Source organism: Lynx rufus, unplaced genomic scaffold, assembly GCF_022079265.1.
Source record: "Lynx rufus isolate CCGP_SWC_20201006 ecotype Redwood Valley unplaced genomic scaffold, mLynRuf1.p SCAF_2, whole genome shotgun sequence".
Taxonomy (NCBI): domain Eukaryota; kingdom Metazoa; phylum Chordata; class Mammalia; order Carnivora; family Felidae; genus Lynx; species Lynx rufus.
This window is the reverse complement of record NW_025814834.1, coordinates 214261927-214276614: the sequence shown is the minus strand read 5'-3', so window position 1 is coordinate 214276614 and position 14688 is coordinate 214261927. Positions and strand designations below refer to the sequence as shown.

General features: G+C 56.6%; 1 protein-coding gene across 1 annotated transcript; it reads left to right on the top strand.

Annotated features, from left to right (window-relative positions):
• The first annotated feature begins 596 nt into the window (after window positions 1–596).
• DRAXIN (dorsal inhibitory axon guidance protein) lies at window positions 597–9690 on the top strand. Its single transcript, XM_047083334.1, has 7 exons — window positions 597–1047; window positions 3356–3546; window positions 3761–3763; window positions 4280–4391; window positions 4821–4910; window positions 5740–5829; window positions 9578–9690. The coding sequence occupies exons 1-7, from the start codon at window positions 597–599 to the stop codon at window positions 9688–9690; spliced, it is 1050 nt and encodes a 349-aa protein (XP_046939290.1).
• The last annotated feature ends 4998 nt before the right edge of the window (window positions 9691–14688 follow it).

The window sequence follows — 14688 nt, the reverse complement described above, 5'->3', positions numbered from 1 at the left end:
TTCCAGAAAATGCTAGGAGCCACTTCAGAGGCTTGTTGAAAGGACGAAGTGATATGAGTTCCCGCAAAGCTCTGAACCCGATTCCTGCCCGTGGCACGCGCTCAAAGAGGCTGTTCTGTTTGTTCGGAGTTGGGCTTTGAGTCAAGCCTCGGGCAGGACAGGCCTGTTTCTGAGCTTGGAAGGACGCAGCTCATTGCGGGGGACTTGGCAAAGGGCAGAGGTCTGTGCAAAGAGAATTCTAGACTAATCTGGAACCTGGATGCCGCTAAAGCCAATCAAACCAGGACTTCCCAGCCTCGGCGCTGTGGTCTTCCTGGGCCGGCAAGCCTCCTTCGTGGGCCATCCTGTGCTAGTTGTAGGGTGTTTAGCGGCATCCCTGACCCCAGAAGGGGCGGCACTGCCCCGCTATGACAACCGAAAATGTCTCCGGACATTGCCAAATGTCCCCTGGGGGCCAAGTCCCCCTCCATCCCTGCTGAGAGACACCGGGCTATGATGGTGTGGGTGAGGGGATTTGCAGAAGTGGGGGGGCAGAAGACGAGGAGGGCTGTTGACCTGTCTGCCCATGGTGCTGCTTTTCTTACAGACCAGAGCTCATGGCCGGGCCCAGCACCCACGTTGTCCCCATGCTGTTCCTCGCCCTCCTGGTGCTCTCGGAGCTGAGCCTGGCAGGCTCCCTGGGACCTGGAACCCCGGCTCGGAACCTTCCTGAGAATCACATCGACCTCCAGGGCCCAGCACTGTGGATGCCTCAGGCCAGCCACCACCGCCGGCGGGGCCTGGGCAAGAAGGAGCGGGGCCCAGGCATGCCCGGCCGGGCTCAGGATGGGGCTGTGGTCACCACCACCAGGCAGGCCTCCAGGCTGCCAGGGGCAGGGGAGCCGCTGCCCGGGCAGAGTCCTGCAGGCCTGCTGGAGGACAAGGGCCCGCTCCTGGGGCTGGCACTGCCCTACCCGGAGAAGGAGAACCGGTCTCCCGGGTCAGAGAGGGTCAAGAAACGTGGCAGGGAGTTCAAGAGACGCAGGGAAAGGTTGAAACTGCACAGAGGTAGCCGGAGGTCTGCGAGGGGGTGGGGTCCTGCCATGGAAAGGAGGGGTGGGGGGATGAGGGAAGGGCATACCCCAATGGCCAAGGGGACTCCAAGAGGGGGGTGGGGGCGGGCACAAGGGAAGTGGAGAAGTGTCGATGGTGTGAGAAGCCGGGGAGGATATCCAGAGGCTCCATAGAGGGCAGGCAGTGGACCCCCAGAGGAGGGGAGGGGGTCTCTCAAAAGTCGGAGTGATCTGGTAAGAGGAGGGAGCTGGGAGAGCCTTGGTGGTGGAGCGTGGGAATGATCCTCCTAGGTCAGGAAGCTCTGCCTTGTGTCTGACCGAAATCCACCCTACTATAAGCCCGGATTAGAGATAGACTAGTTCGGTCCCCAACCAGGGGACTTAACACTTACTCAACTCTGAATCCCAGAGCGGGGACTGAGAGCTCAGACTCTGAAGCTAGGTCTGCCCCAGTTCGGCTGTGGCTCTGCCGCTTACTAGCTGCGTGCCCGGGGCAAGTCCCCTTTCTGTGCCTCGGTGTCCCCTTTTGCAAAACGAGGATGAGGGCTCCATCTACCCTCAGTGTGGGCTCATAGAGGACTTAGATGCTTAGAATGGCACCTGACAAGCATCACGTGCCATGAGCAGTAGCTGTTACTAGCTAATTCTCAACTTGCTCTCAGTGTGGAGTCACCGTCCCCTGACCCGGACACGGATGACCCAGGGAGAGACGTGGCGTCCTTATCCCTCCTGCCTCTGTCCTGTTTGTCTCTTGGGGTGCTCCCCCATGGCCCTGGTCACCTTCTTTAAGTTTCTCCCACATCCCCAAATCCCCGTGAGGGCCTAGCCGCCCCCTGGCCCCGGCCGCCACCTCCTTTGCCCACTCAGTCCCTGAACAAACATGTCCCAACAGCTGGGCCCAGGCAGCTCCTCCTGCCTGACCTGGCCCCAAGGCCACCAGGGGCCGACCAAGTGCCACAAATGTGGGGCAGGTGTTCTCCAAGAGGAGCGTGATGGAGGCTGGGCACCCCACCTCCTGCAACCGCTGGGGTCTTCCTTGCTAGGCCTCCTGAGACCCCCCCCCAAGTGGACAGAACACAGTCGAGAGATCCCCACTTAGACTCAGCCTCCCACCCCCTTGGAGGTCACGGTCAGGTTGGGTGGGGGAGGTTGGCATCCTCAAGGACTCACAAGGCATGAACTCATCCTGGCTCAACTCCAGGCCCCAGCTCCATGGGACCAAGGGCCCCCATCCCCCACCCCAAGAGAGTCGGTGTGGCGGGTGAGTGGAGGAGGGGACAGTGCTGGAGGCCAGGCCCGGTACTGCCGACCTGCTGGGGAGCTCTGGCTGACTGGGCCCCAGTTGCCTTGTCTGTAAAATGAATGGAGTGGATTCAATGGTCCCTAAGTCCCCTTTCTACTCTCTGGGGTTTGTTTCCGGAGGGTGGGGTGGCCCCGACTGACCCAATCAAACTCAAAGTCAGATCTTGCCCGAGAAAAAAGAGGCAAGGGTGAGCCCGGGGCCTCCAGCTTCTCTCAGAGCCCCTTTGTTCCTGACCACCTCCAATCCTGCACACTGTCCCCTCACACTCAACTTACCCCAATGCCCACGGGTCTTGGGGGGTGGCATCTGTGGCCAAAGCATCGGCCTTGTGCTCAGATGGACCTGTGTTTGAATGCAGGCTCTGCTGTCCCCTAGCTGTGTGTCCTGAGGCAAGTTGCCTAACCTCTCTGTGCTTCCATGTCCACACCACCCCCCCCAGAGATGAAGCCTGAAGGAGCACCCATCTCCTAAGAGTTCCTACCGTAGTTAGATGAAATAATGCTTGTAAGGAAGGACCCAGCATATAACAGGGCGATGGTTATCACCACATAGGAAGCCCTTGCTTGTACGTGACAAACTGTGGATCTTACCATCTCAAAGACCTCTCCCCATTGCAGTGCCTCTCAGCCTCTCCTAGTCACACCTCACCTCTTCCGGGAAGCCTTCCGTGGTCAATCCCACCAGTTCCCACTTGTTGCACTTACGGCCCCGGCTGTATCCGCTAACCTGACTTGAACTGGCCAGAATGCTGCTTTAGAGAGAGCATCCTTGGGGGCAACATTGCAAGTTCATTCAAGACCTCCCTCCTCTCTCCCCACCACCCCAGTCCCTCGTTTCCACCTCCCCAGGAAGGTGGGCAACAGGAGTGTTGGCTGAGCCCATGGCTTGTCACATAGTCCCTGCTGCCTCCTTGTTTGCAGATGGAAATGTGAGTTGTGCTGTGGGTTGACACAGGGTGGTGAGCAGATAAAGCTCCTGTGTTTCCCACTCCGTGTCTCAGGCCGAGCCTTGGTCCGAGGTCCTAGCTCCCTGATGAAGAAGGCAGAGCCGTCCGAAGACCAGGCACCGGATGCCACGATGGAGGAATCCTCCACCAGCCTGGCCCCCACCATCCTCTACCTAACCACCTTTGAGGCAGCACCTGCCACAGAAGAGTCCCTGATCCTGCCTGTCACATCCCTGTGGCCCCAGGTAAGGGGTCCCAGAAGAGCCTCATCGTATATTTAGGGAGACTGAGGCACAGGGGTGGGAGGGAGCGGGATGAGGCCACCGGGGCTAGAGGCAGACCAGGTCTCCTGATGCCTGTCCAACTCAGCTGCAGCCCGGCAGACGCTCTGTGCTAAAAGCGCTGCTACTGTCCGGGACAAAGGGGTCCTAGGGTTCACTCCAGGGACAGGCAAGAGAGCAGGTGCCAGCTCAGCACACCGGGTCCACATGGAAAAGAGCAGGGACCTCGGGGAAAAATTTTCACACGTACCAACACGTCCTTGTGCACTGATCCAGCCCCGAGACCGCTGGCTGCGAGGTGAACTGAGCGGCGGCCTCGCGGTGCTACAGAGCCAATGACTTGTCAGAGGAGAGAAGGGACAGGAAAGCGAGTGGCTGGGCTTCACCCAACTCCCCGGCTGCATAGGTGTAGAAACCCTGAGCAGGCACGAATGCCTTCCCAGTCCCTCCCTCAGGGCCCTGGCGGATAACTGACCTGTCTGCATTAATACCATCCCGCTGGGGTGGTGGCTGCAGAGTGAGAGAACTGCTTAGGCAGCTGTCCCCGTGTTCCCAGGGCTGGGATTCCAGGCTGCCCAGCAGAGGACGAGCTGGCCTCTAAGGAGCCCTTCCTTAACCCCCTGGTTCTGGGGTCCCATGTTTCGACTCGCACCTGTTGGGAGCTCCAGGCTCCCTCCTCTCCATGTCCCTCCTGCAGGCTCAGCCCAGGCCTGATGGGGAGGTGATGCCCACACTGGACATGGCCTTGTTCGACTGGACCGATTATGAAGACTTAAAACCTGAGGTCTGGCCCTCTGCAAAGAAGAAAGGTACGTCCACCCAGCCCTCCACCCCCACTCCTGGGTTCTCCCTCACCCCCCTCACTGTCTGTCACGGTGGGGGCCCCGGTGAGCCCAGCCTGACCTACAGGTGTCCAGAGTGGGAGGGCGTGGCGTCTAAATTGGCACTGACACCCACAAGGCAAAGGCTGTTCTCAAGTACCGATCACACGGCAAACGTGTTCCTCTACCAGCTCGTTTTACCCGAAAAAACAAAACAAGACAAAACTGTTAGGCCCATCCTGCTGTTGAGCCCATTTTAGAGAGGAGAAGACGAAGGCAGAGAGAGCGAGGTAGACAGTCCAGTCCACGTCACACCGTACAGGGGGCAGCGTGAGCACCCAGTCCCCGGCACCCACGTGCCGAGTCTCTCTGCTCTGCTTGGCGTCAGCTTCTGACAGCAGAACTTCTCGTTGCCAGAGAAACACTGGGCTAAACTCTCCAGCGATGGTAACGGAACGTCACCGGCTGAGGGTGAGCCGTGCGACCATCATCAAGACTGCTTGCCAGGTACAGAGCCAGCATCCGCCTCCAGGGCACACGGCTGGGTGCAGGGTCAGGGTTGGGGTGGTGGAGGGGAGGCTGCACGGGTGTGGGGACGCTCCCAGGCACGTGAGCAGGGCCTGTGGGTCCGTGGCCCTAAAAGGGAGAGAAATAACAAAAACCTGAGCTACCTCTTTCCTGAGTGGCGCTGTCATACTTTATTTGCTCCTCATAGCAACCCAGGGAAAGGGACCCTGTCATCCCCAGTGTTTAGACCACCAGCTCCCGGACAGGCCGTTTCCTCTGCAACACATGGCTTTCACCCTGAGTGCAAAGAAAAGGCTTGATTTGGGGTCAGCTGGACAGTCTTCCTAAGAGCTGGCTCGGTGTGTGGTGGGCAAAGCCCTGTCTCGGGTCTACCTTGGCCCCCCCGCCCCCCCCACCCCCCTGCTGCTCCCCCGAGGCAGGCGGCGGGGGGGGGGAGGGGCTTCAGTTTTCCCATCTGTCAAAGTGGACCTTGGCAGCAATGGTCCCTGAAGCCCCTCCCAGCTCCACACCCCCCCCAGCTGCTCTGCCCCCTCTCCCTGGGAGGCCATCCCACACCCCCTTCGCTCTGCCCGTGCTCTATCAATTGCCCATCTGGGGCAGCTGGGGTCTCTGCCACCCGCCCCTGGGGGGCCTCGGCCATGGCATCCATAGGTGGTCCCAGTAGGGAGCCTTGCGCACCAGATGGCCCACCCTGCCGGGCCACGGCCCTGCCACGGAGATGATAGATCTCCTGTCTAGTGGGACGGCGGGCTCGGCGGTGGGAGGGTCCGGGGAAGCGTGGCCGACCGCGCACTTGCTGTGTGAGCAGGGAGCTGCTGTGACCTTCGGGAACATCTCTGCACGCCCCACAACCGCGGCCTCAACAACAAATGCTTTGATGATTGCATGTGTATGGAAGGTGAGCCCGCACTCCTGGGGGGCGGGGGTCCCCTGGGCTCTGAAGAGGGTGGGCAGAGGGGCCTGCGGCCAAGGAGAGGGTGGAAGAGGGCTTTGGGAGCTGAAAACATGAGCAAGAACAGCTTTGCTCGGTGCCTTCCCAATCTGTGAACTCATTTAGTCTTGATTCCTGGCATCGGTTCTCAGATGTGCTTTTCTCACCTCTTGAAATACAAGCTGGCATGATCTCCTGTGATCTGGAGGTGGGAGAAGGGAGGAGAGGCGCGCATCTCTTTAAATAAGATCACATCTGAGAAGGCTGGTACTTTCATACCAGAATTCTATCCCTGGGGAGGCCTTCCAAGTGTGATAACAAGGGGTGGGGTGGATTTCCCAGCACTGTCCCAGGGGAGGATGCACTTGGCCAGCTACGTCCTTAACTCTTCTGAGCTCCCACCTGCCCAGGTGCGCCCCGCTGTGCCGGGCTCTTGTGCCGAGAACTTCACTCACACCATCTCCCATAATCTGCACAAGCGTCCCGGGAAAGGGAGCTATTATGATCCCCCTTCCGCACATAAGCAAACCGAGGCACAGAGAGGTTAAGTGACTTTCCCGAACTCACACAGCCAGAGAAGTAGGGGAATGCTTTTAATTTTGCATTCTGAAACATTTCAAACATACGTGTTAGAAATCATTATTACAACCATTAGCCCCCCAGAGTGATTTCCCATCATTCTGCATCAGGATTTACAGACTCACTGCCCATCTGTGCCACTTCTCCCCCCCCCACTCAGTTCCCAGTATGATTTTGAAGCAACTCTTGGGACTTTACAGATATTTCACCTGTGATTACTTCAGTATATCTCTCTAAAAGAGAAGTACGCTTTTAAAGATAAAATACCAAATGTGAACAATAGTTGCTCGGTATCATTCACTAGCTAATCAGTGTTCACGTGTTCTGAGTGGGAGACTTTGGTCTCAGTCCCTCTACGGACCATCCTGAGATACAAGCCCTGTTTTTACTCAGATTAGCCTCAAAAATTATCTGCGGTGAAAGCAATACAGCTACACGGTCTAGTCAGTCAAGAAATATTTTGTTTGTTTGCTTTGAAAGAGAAAGAGAACAAGCAGGGGAGGGGCAGAGCGAGAGGGGGGAAGAGAGAGAATCCCAAGCAGGCTCCATCCACACTGTCAGTGCAGAGCCCAGCGCAGGGCTCGATCTCACAAACTGTGAGATCATGACCTGAGTCGAGATCAAGAGCCGTACGCCCAACGGACTGAGCCACCCAGGCGTCCCCAAGTCAAGAAATATTTATTGAGTATCAGGTACCGTTCTGGACACTCGAGATTCAGCGGCGAAGAGAACCGGCAAAGTGCACCCACGGATTCCATTCTAATGGGATGAGCGGATACGAAGCAAATAGAGATAAGGTGTCTTTAGAAAGTAATAAGGGCTGTAAAGAAAATAATCCAGGTGGTCTGATGAGGATCAGATTTGTTTTAGGAAGGACAGACTGGAGGGGACAGTGGGGACCAGCCTCCGGAAGATGGAGCGTGTGGGGACGGAGAGAGAGCCCCAGGCAAGAAGCAGGCCAAAGGCGAGGACCTTGGGCAGGAACAAGGCTGGTGTGTTTGAGTGGGCCCGGCATACAGTGGCCGACAGAGAAGGTGGCCCAAGGGCCGGGTGGGAGAAGCTAGCGGGGAGGATCACACGGGACGTTGTCAGCCTTGTTTGAGTTAGAATTGGAAGTCGTAGGCAGGTGTTAGGTGGGAGAGTGACGTGGTCCCTGCTGCAGGATGCTGAGGGACAGGAGTGGAGATAGACGGGACCGACAGGGAGGTGAGGAGAAGGCAGGGTGGGGAGGGTGCAGGGAAACTGCCTTCTGTTACGTGTAGGCAGGGTTGGGGACCCATTTCACAGAGCAGGAGGCTGAGGTATGGAGCCGGCAGGAGGGCACTCCAGTCCAGGTTGGCCAGAACACTTCTGAGGTCCGATCTCAATCCTTGGCCTTCAGGTCCAACCCCGAGCGCCCAGGTGGGGGGGATGGGGCCCTGCTGAGCTGCACCTGCCTGGTTGGTGCCTGGCCGGGTGCTCAGGGGGTGGCCCCACCATCCAGGAATCCTTCCTTCTTTCCTCCCCTGGGCCTCGGGCAGGAGGGGGCAGCTTTCCAGGCATCCGGAAGATACGTCGGCATCCAAAGCCCCATCTGCTCCTTTCCTCTCATCCCTCTGGCACTGGTCGGTCCTGGAAGGAACGCTTGCTTCCTCCTGGGAGACTCAGGCTCCAGAAAAAAAAAGAACAGAAGTGACAACTCAGGCAGCTCATTAAAGATGGTCCAGGAGGCGGCTGTCACCAAGATGCCACACCAGAGGGATCTAGGCGGTGGCCAGGAACCCTCCTGAGGACCAAGAGTCCTGAGGACCTCTGAGAGATCCTGAAATGCTGAACACGGGGCCCAGGGCTTAAGTCCAGCAGTCAGGGCCAGCCTGGGTTCTGGAGGGTTCTGAAGGGGCTTCTGTGGGAACCTAGTACTCCTGCTCATGAATCCCCTCCCCTTTCCGAGTGTCACTTGTGTGGCCACAGGTCTGGAAGCCCAGTGACCCAGGTGTAAATTCTAGGCCACTAAGCACAAACTCTACCCAGCAGCTTGCTCCTTTATTCTCTGGAAGGTGACATAAGTGAATCTTAAAGTAGCAATGTCCTCTCTCCCTGAGGTCACTCCTAACCTGAAGTGGTGGGATTGCTCAGGCCACACTCACATCTCTTTCCACCTGCCACCACCAGGAGGATGTGGCCTTCTGAGGCCTTAAATGAAAAATACATCTACCTGCCGTGTATCCCAGTAGATGCTGGTGGCCATGACAGAGAGAGCTTCAGCTAAGAAACCCTCCCACTGGTGGGCCAGAAGGGCCACACTGACTTTAATTTGGGTGGTCAGGGAGGGTCTCTGAGACGTGAAGGCTGTGAAGGAGCCAGGGATGCAGAGAGCTTGGGAAAGGGATTCTGGCTAAGGGAAAAGCAAGTGCAAAGGCCCTGGGGCAGAGCATGACTGGGTGTTGAGGAAAAGCAAGAAGACTGAGTGTGGCTGGAGTTGGTGAAGAGGAGAGTGGGAAGTGAAGAGGGCAGACGGGAGGCGGGTCCAGGTCCCAGGCGGTCTTGTAAGCCAGAGTGGGAAGTTTGGATTTCTATTTGAGTACCAGGGGGAGCCACAGGAGGTTTATAGGGGAGGGCAGAATCTGCATCCCTTTACACATTTTTTAATAGACCATCTTTTTTAGCAGCTTTGGGATTACAGAAAACTTGCACAGAAAATACAGTTCTCCTGTGCCCTCTCCCCCCACCCCCCTGCATGGTTTCCCCTGTTATCTTGCATTAGTGTGGTATGCTCTTTACAGTTGAAGAACTGTCTTGATAAAGCCCATGGTTTGCATTCGGTTCACTCTCGGCATTGAGCATTCCACGGGTTTTGATAAATGCATCACGTGTCCACCATCCCAGTATCACAGAACAGCTTCACGGCCCCGAACAGCCCCTGTGCTCCGTCTCTGCATCCTTCCTCCCCCACCCCACCCCCCGCCCATTGTCTTTTCTAAGCCCACTCGGGCTGCCGTGTGTTGAGTGGGTGGGTTTTAGGGCAGCACAAAGAAGGGGTGGTGAAAGTGTGCGGGGCGGTGGGGGCGGGGGTCCCAGAGGATGCGATGCGGGGAAGGAAGGGGCGGGCCCTGGCGGTGGGCCCCCCCCCCCGACCCCCTTGACTCTCTTCGCTCAGGGCTGCGCTGCTATGCCAAATTCCACCGGAACCGCAGGGTCACACGGAGGAAGGGGCGCTGCGTGGAGCCGGAGACGGCCAACGGCGACCAGGGATCCTTCATCAACGTCTAGCGGCTCTGCGCGAGGCGCCTCCCCGCCGGCCTGGGGACCGCGCGCGCGCGCCGAGGTTTGGAGAAGCCGGGCAATTTGTTCAGAACTAGCAGTGCGAGATCGGATGGGGACTAGATGATCGAGGCTGCAGGCGCAAGCCCAGGACACTCAGCCCCGGCAGGGGAGCCCTGGGCGAACTGCCCCCGCCCAGGAGCCGAGCTGCGGCACACCTGCGCCCACCTCCCGGCCTCCGGAGGACCCACGAGGCCCCCGCGGCCCCGGGGGGAACCGCGTACTCCGCGATGGCAATGTCGAGACTGCCCTCTACTGCCCGACCTCAGCACTGCAATGGAGAGGTTTCTGAGCGCGTAAAGGGACCACTCCCAGAGACAGAGAACCCGAGGAGGTGGACGCGGGAACACCTCTGCCGTACCTGGCACTGTGCTAAATGCGTGCCATACGTTATCTCTCTTAGTTATCACAATGACCTTTCAGAGTGGGCATTATCACCGTTTTATAGGTGAGGAAAACCGAGGCAGAGTTAGTTATGACTTGTCCAGGGTCCCAGATCAATGCTCCTCAAACCTTAACCTGTGTAAGAACCCCCGGGGAGATCTGGCTCAAATGCAGATTCTGGCTCAGTCGCTTCTGCATTTTTAACAAGCTCTGAGGGGGGGGGGGGGCATGCTGCTGATGCTGATGGGGACCCCACTGAGAGCACCCAGGTCCTAGGGAGTAAACGCCAGAGCCGGGATTTGAACCCAGGCCAAGCCTGTCGCCTTCCCCAGGCCCCAAGGGTGGTTGCTTGTCCACAACCAAGGATTTATCCCAGGTTCTCCAGGGCTTTCAGTGGGAAAGAAGCATTCCCTGGCAGTTCCTTTCCCTGTGATGAAGTCTGCAAAAACTAACTGTTCTCTTCCTTCCCTGGACAAAGGTGTATCATCTTTAAAAACAAAACATGCATTAAGCTCCCGCTTGCCGGTAAGGCATGACTTGGGAAGATTGGTCGCTGCCCTCTGGGAGTTGGTATTCTGAGATACGATGTGTTTGGGGGAAACAAGAGTGCATGTCCCAGGACATGCGCTTTGCCGTTGCCCTGGTAGCTTCTTAAGCTTCTGTGGTTCGTGCCCTTTGAGAATCGAATGCCAATATGGACTCAAAATATGCACCCATTTTGCATGCTGCCTTAGTGGTTTCCAGGCCTCCCACAGACATCTCTAGACCCCCACACCACACTTCTGCAGCAAAGCCTACTGAGGAGTTGAGGTACCTCTGAGGTCAAGGTGCTGTCTGAAACTACCTGCCCCCCCCCCCATAAGCTAGACCCACGATGCCCTCAGAACATCTCTCCCAGCAGATCTGGCTCTAAGGGCCACTTCGGGAGAGCCACTTAAATCCCCCCCTATACACACCTGGCACCTCATTCTTGGTCAGCCCTCTGGTCCAGGGCAAACCAGGTTGCAAATGACAAAAGCGTTCCCTGTCCAAATTCCTCGCTGGCCTGGACACCTGCCAAAGGGACCATACCCGTGATGCCAGGGCTGTTTACTCCATTGGGAAAATCAGTCAGGGTCAGAGGTCTGGCACCAAGCATAGCAGACAGATCTAGGAGAAACCAAATATCCCTGCTCATTTCTCCCCTTTCAAGTTCTCTGGGCAAAGGAATCTTGGGTGTGGGGGCGGGGCAGGGGAACTGAAAGAGATCAAAGCCGGCTATTTGGAAATGAAATCCACCAGCAGTTTTGGCTAAGACCAGACAACGCCCGTGCTGTGTGTGCTTCACTTGGGGTGGCTGATCTGAGATTGTGATTGAACCCTAAGGGGGTGGCTGCAGGCAGGAAGCACAGCATTGCTTATGTCTGGCATCGCTTGTGTCTGGGGGCTAACAGGATGGCCCGGGGACATCAGCAATGGAAAACACAGAAGGCCCCGTGGATCTATCCCTGTCTATTAGGGGAGTTCCACGGTTGGAAATTCAGAGGAGTCTAGCTCTTTGCCGCGGTTGCAAGGTGGTCTGTGGGTGCAAAGCTCCTAACACCAGAGTTAGGGATCCCAGAGCCCCCTGTGTTTAACAAACCCCTCTGCCAGGAAGTTCTTCCTTAGGTCTATCTTACATTTCTTTCGCTGGTACAGAAGTCAATTCTCCCTAATCCAGGATTCGGCAAACTTTTTACCATAAAGGGCACTTAAATATTTTAGGCTGTGTTCCAATAAAACAATTTGTGGACACTGAGGTTTGAATTTCATATAATTTTCACATGTCACAAGCTATTAGCCCTCGTTTGATCTTCTAAAACCCATTTATGGATGTAAAAACCTCTCTTAACTGGCAGATTATCCCAAAGCAGGTGGTGGGTTGGATTTGGCCCACGGGCGCTAGTTTACAGGTTCCTGCTACAGTCACTGGTCTCAAACTTGGCTTCACGTTAGAAGAATATGGGGAGCTTTCCAAGGTACTGATGCCCAGGCCCACCGGCAGAGTGGCACCAGTGCTGGTTTCATTGATCTGGGTTGCGTCTGGGCTTCGTTTGTGTCCAAGGCTCCCCCAGGCAACTCTAATGTACAACCGGGCCTGAACTCTGCCCTTGTCCTCTTGACTGTGGGAGTGCAGCTGGTAGCAAACAGCCCGCTCCACCTCTTACCACCTTGGTGACCTTAGGGAAGTTACTTGTGCCTTGATTTCCTCATCTGTCAACTGGGTTAATGACTCTCCCTTCACAGAGTTGTTGCCAGAAGTAAACGTAAAATCCTTAGAGCATGTTTAGAATAGTGCCAGGCACATAATAAGCCCCCAGTGTGGGCTAATTTGTTTCCTAGGATAGTATCAGTAGGCGTTCTGTTCTTTGACGATGATCCATCATATACTCAAGGATCATTTCAAAGTCACCGTTCAGGCTCCTTCCCCTGGAACACTGGGGCCAGGAGATGCTCCTTTAGAAAAGAGAGGGCGGGGTTCTGTGGTCAAAGAAGTTTGGAAACCTATTCTGGACTCAGCCAGAGGCAGCCATGTACAGATTCCTGCACTGAGGCTGAGCTGGAAGAGGTGTTAAGTGGCATTGCAATACAGGTTCATCAATTTAAATACAACCAGAGGGAGAGCGGAGCAGGAGGTCAAGTGGAAACCAACAGCTGCTTGTTGGGTGGCCTGTGCCCTCCTGCATTCCTTCTTCGGAGGCTTACGCCATTCCCCAGAGGTGCCCACGGTTCCCACGTGACTCCTTTCTGGGATTTGTCCAACGATGCCAAGAGTGGCTCCCCAGCCTGCTGGGAATGGGCTGAGGGTCAGTGGACGTACACGGAACCTACAAAGACATCTCTGTAAGACAACAGAACAGCAAGGAAAGTGGGCGCGGGGAGGGACACTGGGAGGAGCCAGAAAGCAAACCACTTAGGCTCCTTACTGGGGATTCCACGGGACTGGCACCATCACCTCCACGATGACCTTTCCTCTCATGGGAGACAGTGAGGAGCGTGGGGGAGGGGGTTAGGGGGCAGCAGGAACTGGTTTGCAGAACCAGGGACTTTCATGGCAGGGAATGTGTTTTCTGAATCCTAAGTCAGGACAGGTCGTCTGATATAGGATCCTCGGCCTCTTCTGGGTGCAGGAGGCTCCCTAGTCCCTCCTTAACTCACCGTGTGGTCCTGGACCAGCAGCATGGCATCACCTGGGAGCTTGATAGAAGCGTGGGATCCCGAGCCCACCCCAGGTCCGCTGAACCAAAATTTGTGGCAGGGGGGCATGGCCGTCTGGATTTTAACAAGACCCAGGCTGTTCTTGTGCACGATTGAGTTTGAGAGACACGGGTCTAGGATGTATAGGGGGAAACAGAAAAGTGGGATGGTCTGGGACTTTTAGCTAATTCAGAGCCTTTACATTTGGGTGTGTGAGTTGGCAGATAGATCTGAGATCCGGTTTGCCTAGTTAATAACCAGCGGTGGACAAACCCCCAGGCTCTGAGGCCCCGGCAGGGCTGGAACTGGTCTATTTTCAGAGGAAATCAAGCGGAGCACCTGGGCCTGGAGCCCTCAGTCATTGGGTTTTCTGACTCTTGGGAACTTCCCTGGGGCGCTGTGGTTCCTCTTTAAAGTGTGGGGGCAGCAGGGGGAGGGGGGGAGGTGCCAGGCCCTTGTAGTCCCGTGATGACGTGTTGCATGTGCTCCCGTGAGCTGTAAATAAAGAGCCAATGGTTCGTTAGCTGCTTTCTTGTCTCTCTCTGACTCTCCAGGAGATGATCTGTGTGTGCAGAGGCAGGGAGCGCACGCGGGGCGTTGGGAGGGGACCGGAAGCCTAGCATCTCTGAGCATTCGCTCTGAGCTCAGCGGGAAACGAGACAGAGTCTCTGTCCTCACCTGGACCTCATCGTGACCCTTTAACTAGGCCTCTGGGTGGGAATGTCGTATTTTGGCCTCCCTCTCCATTTTAGGGTTGGGGTAGCTGAGGTCCCGAAGAGATCACAAGGCTCGTCACAGCAGGCTGGCCCTCATTCGGGGTCTGGGTGGCCACGTGTAGAGAACAGCAGGCGCCAGCTTCAGCAGGATGGAGAGGAACAAAGCGCCGCCATCTAAGCAGGCTCAGATGCCAGCATGGGAAAGGGCATGAATGGGCCAGGGAGTGGCCTGGCTTAACACCAGGAAAGACGTCTCTTAGGCAGCTCCAGCCACTGCTGCCCGGCTCCACGGACCAGGCCCCGCTAGGCCTGGCTGATCATAATACAGGCCAAGGCTGTGTAACAGCTCTAGGGGACTCCACATCCTGAAGCCAAGCCAGGGTCCGGACTCTCCTGGGGGCCGGGGTAACCACAGACATGGGATGCCCTTTTTTTTTTTTTTTTTTTTTGATGCTTATTTTATTATTTTTGAGAAAGAGAGAGAGAGCGTGAGCTGGGGAGGGGCAGAGAGAGGCAGACAGAAGATCTGAAGTGGGCTCTGCGCGACAGCAGAGAGCCCAATGCGGGGCTTGAACCCTGAGATCATGACCTGAGCCGAAGTCAGACGCCTGACTGACTCAGCCACCCAGGG

Bases quoted from the DNA above. Each gene is read 5' to 3' on its own strand.
- DRAXIN (XM_047083334.1), top strand. From the start codon at position 597: ATGGCCGGGCCCAGCACCCACGTTGTCCCCATGCTGTTCCTCGCCCTC. The intron at 1,048-3,355 runs GTAGCCGGAGGT...TCCGTGTCTCAG, and splicing joins AAGGTTGAAACTGCACAGAG to GCCGAGCCTTGGTCCGAGGT. The intron at 4,392-4,820 runs GTACGTCCACCC...TCTCGTTGCCAG, and splicing joins GCCCTCTGCAAAGAAGAAAG to AGAAACACTGGGCTAAACTC.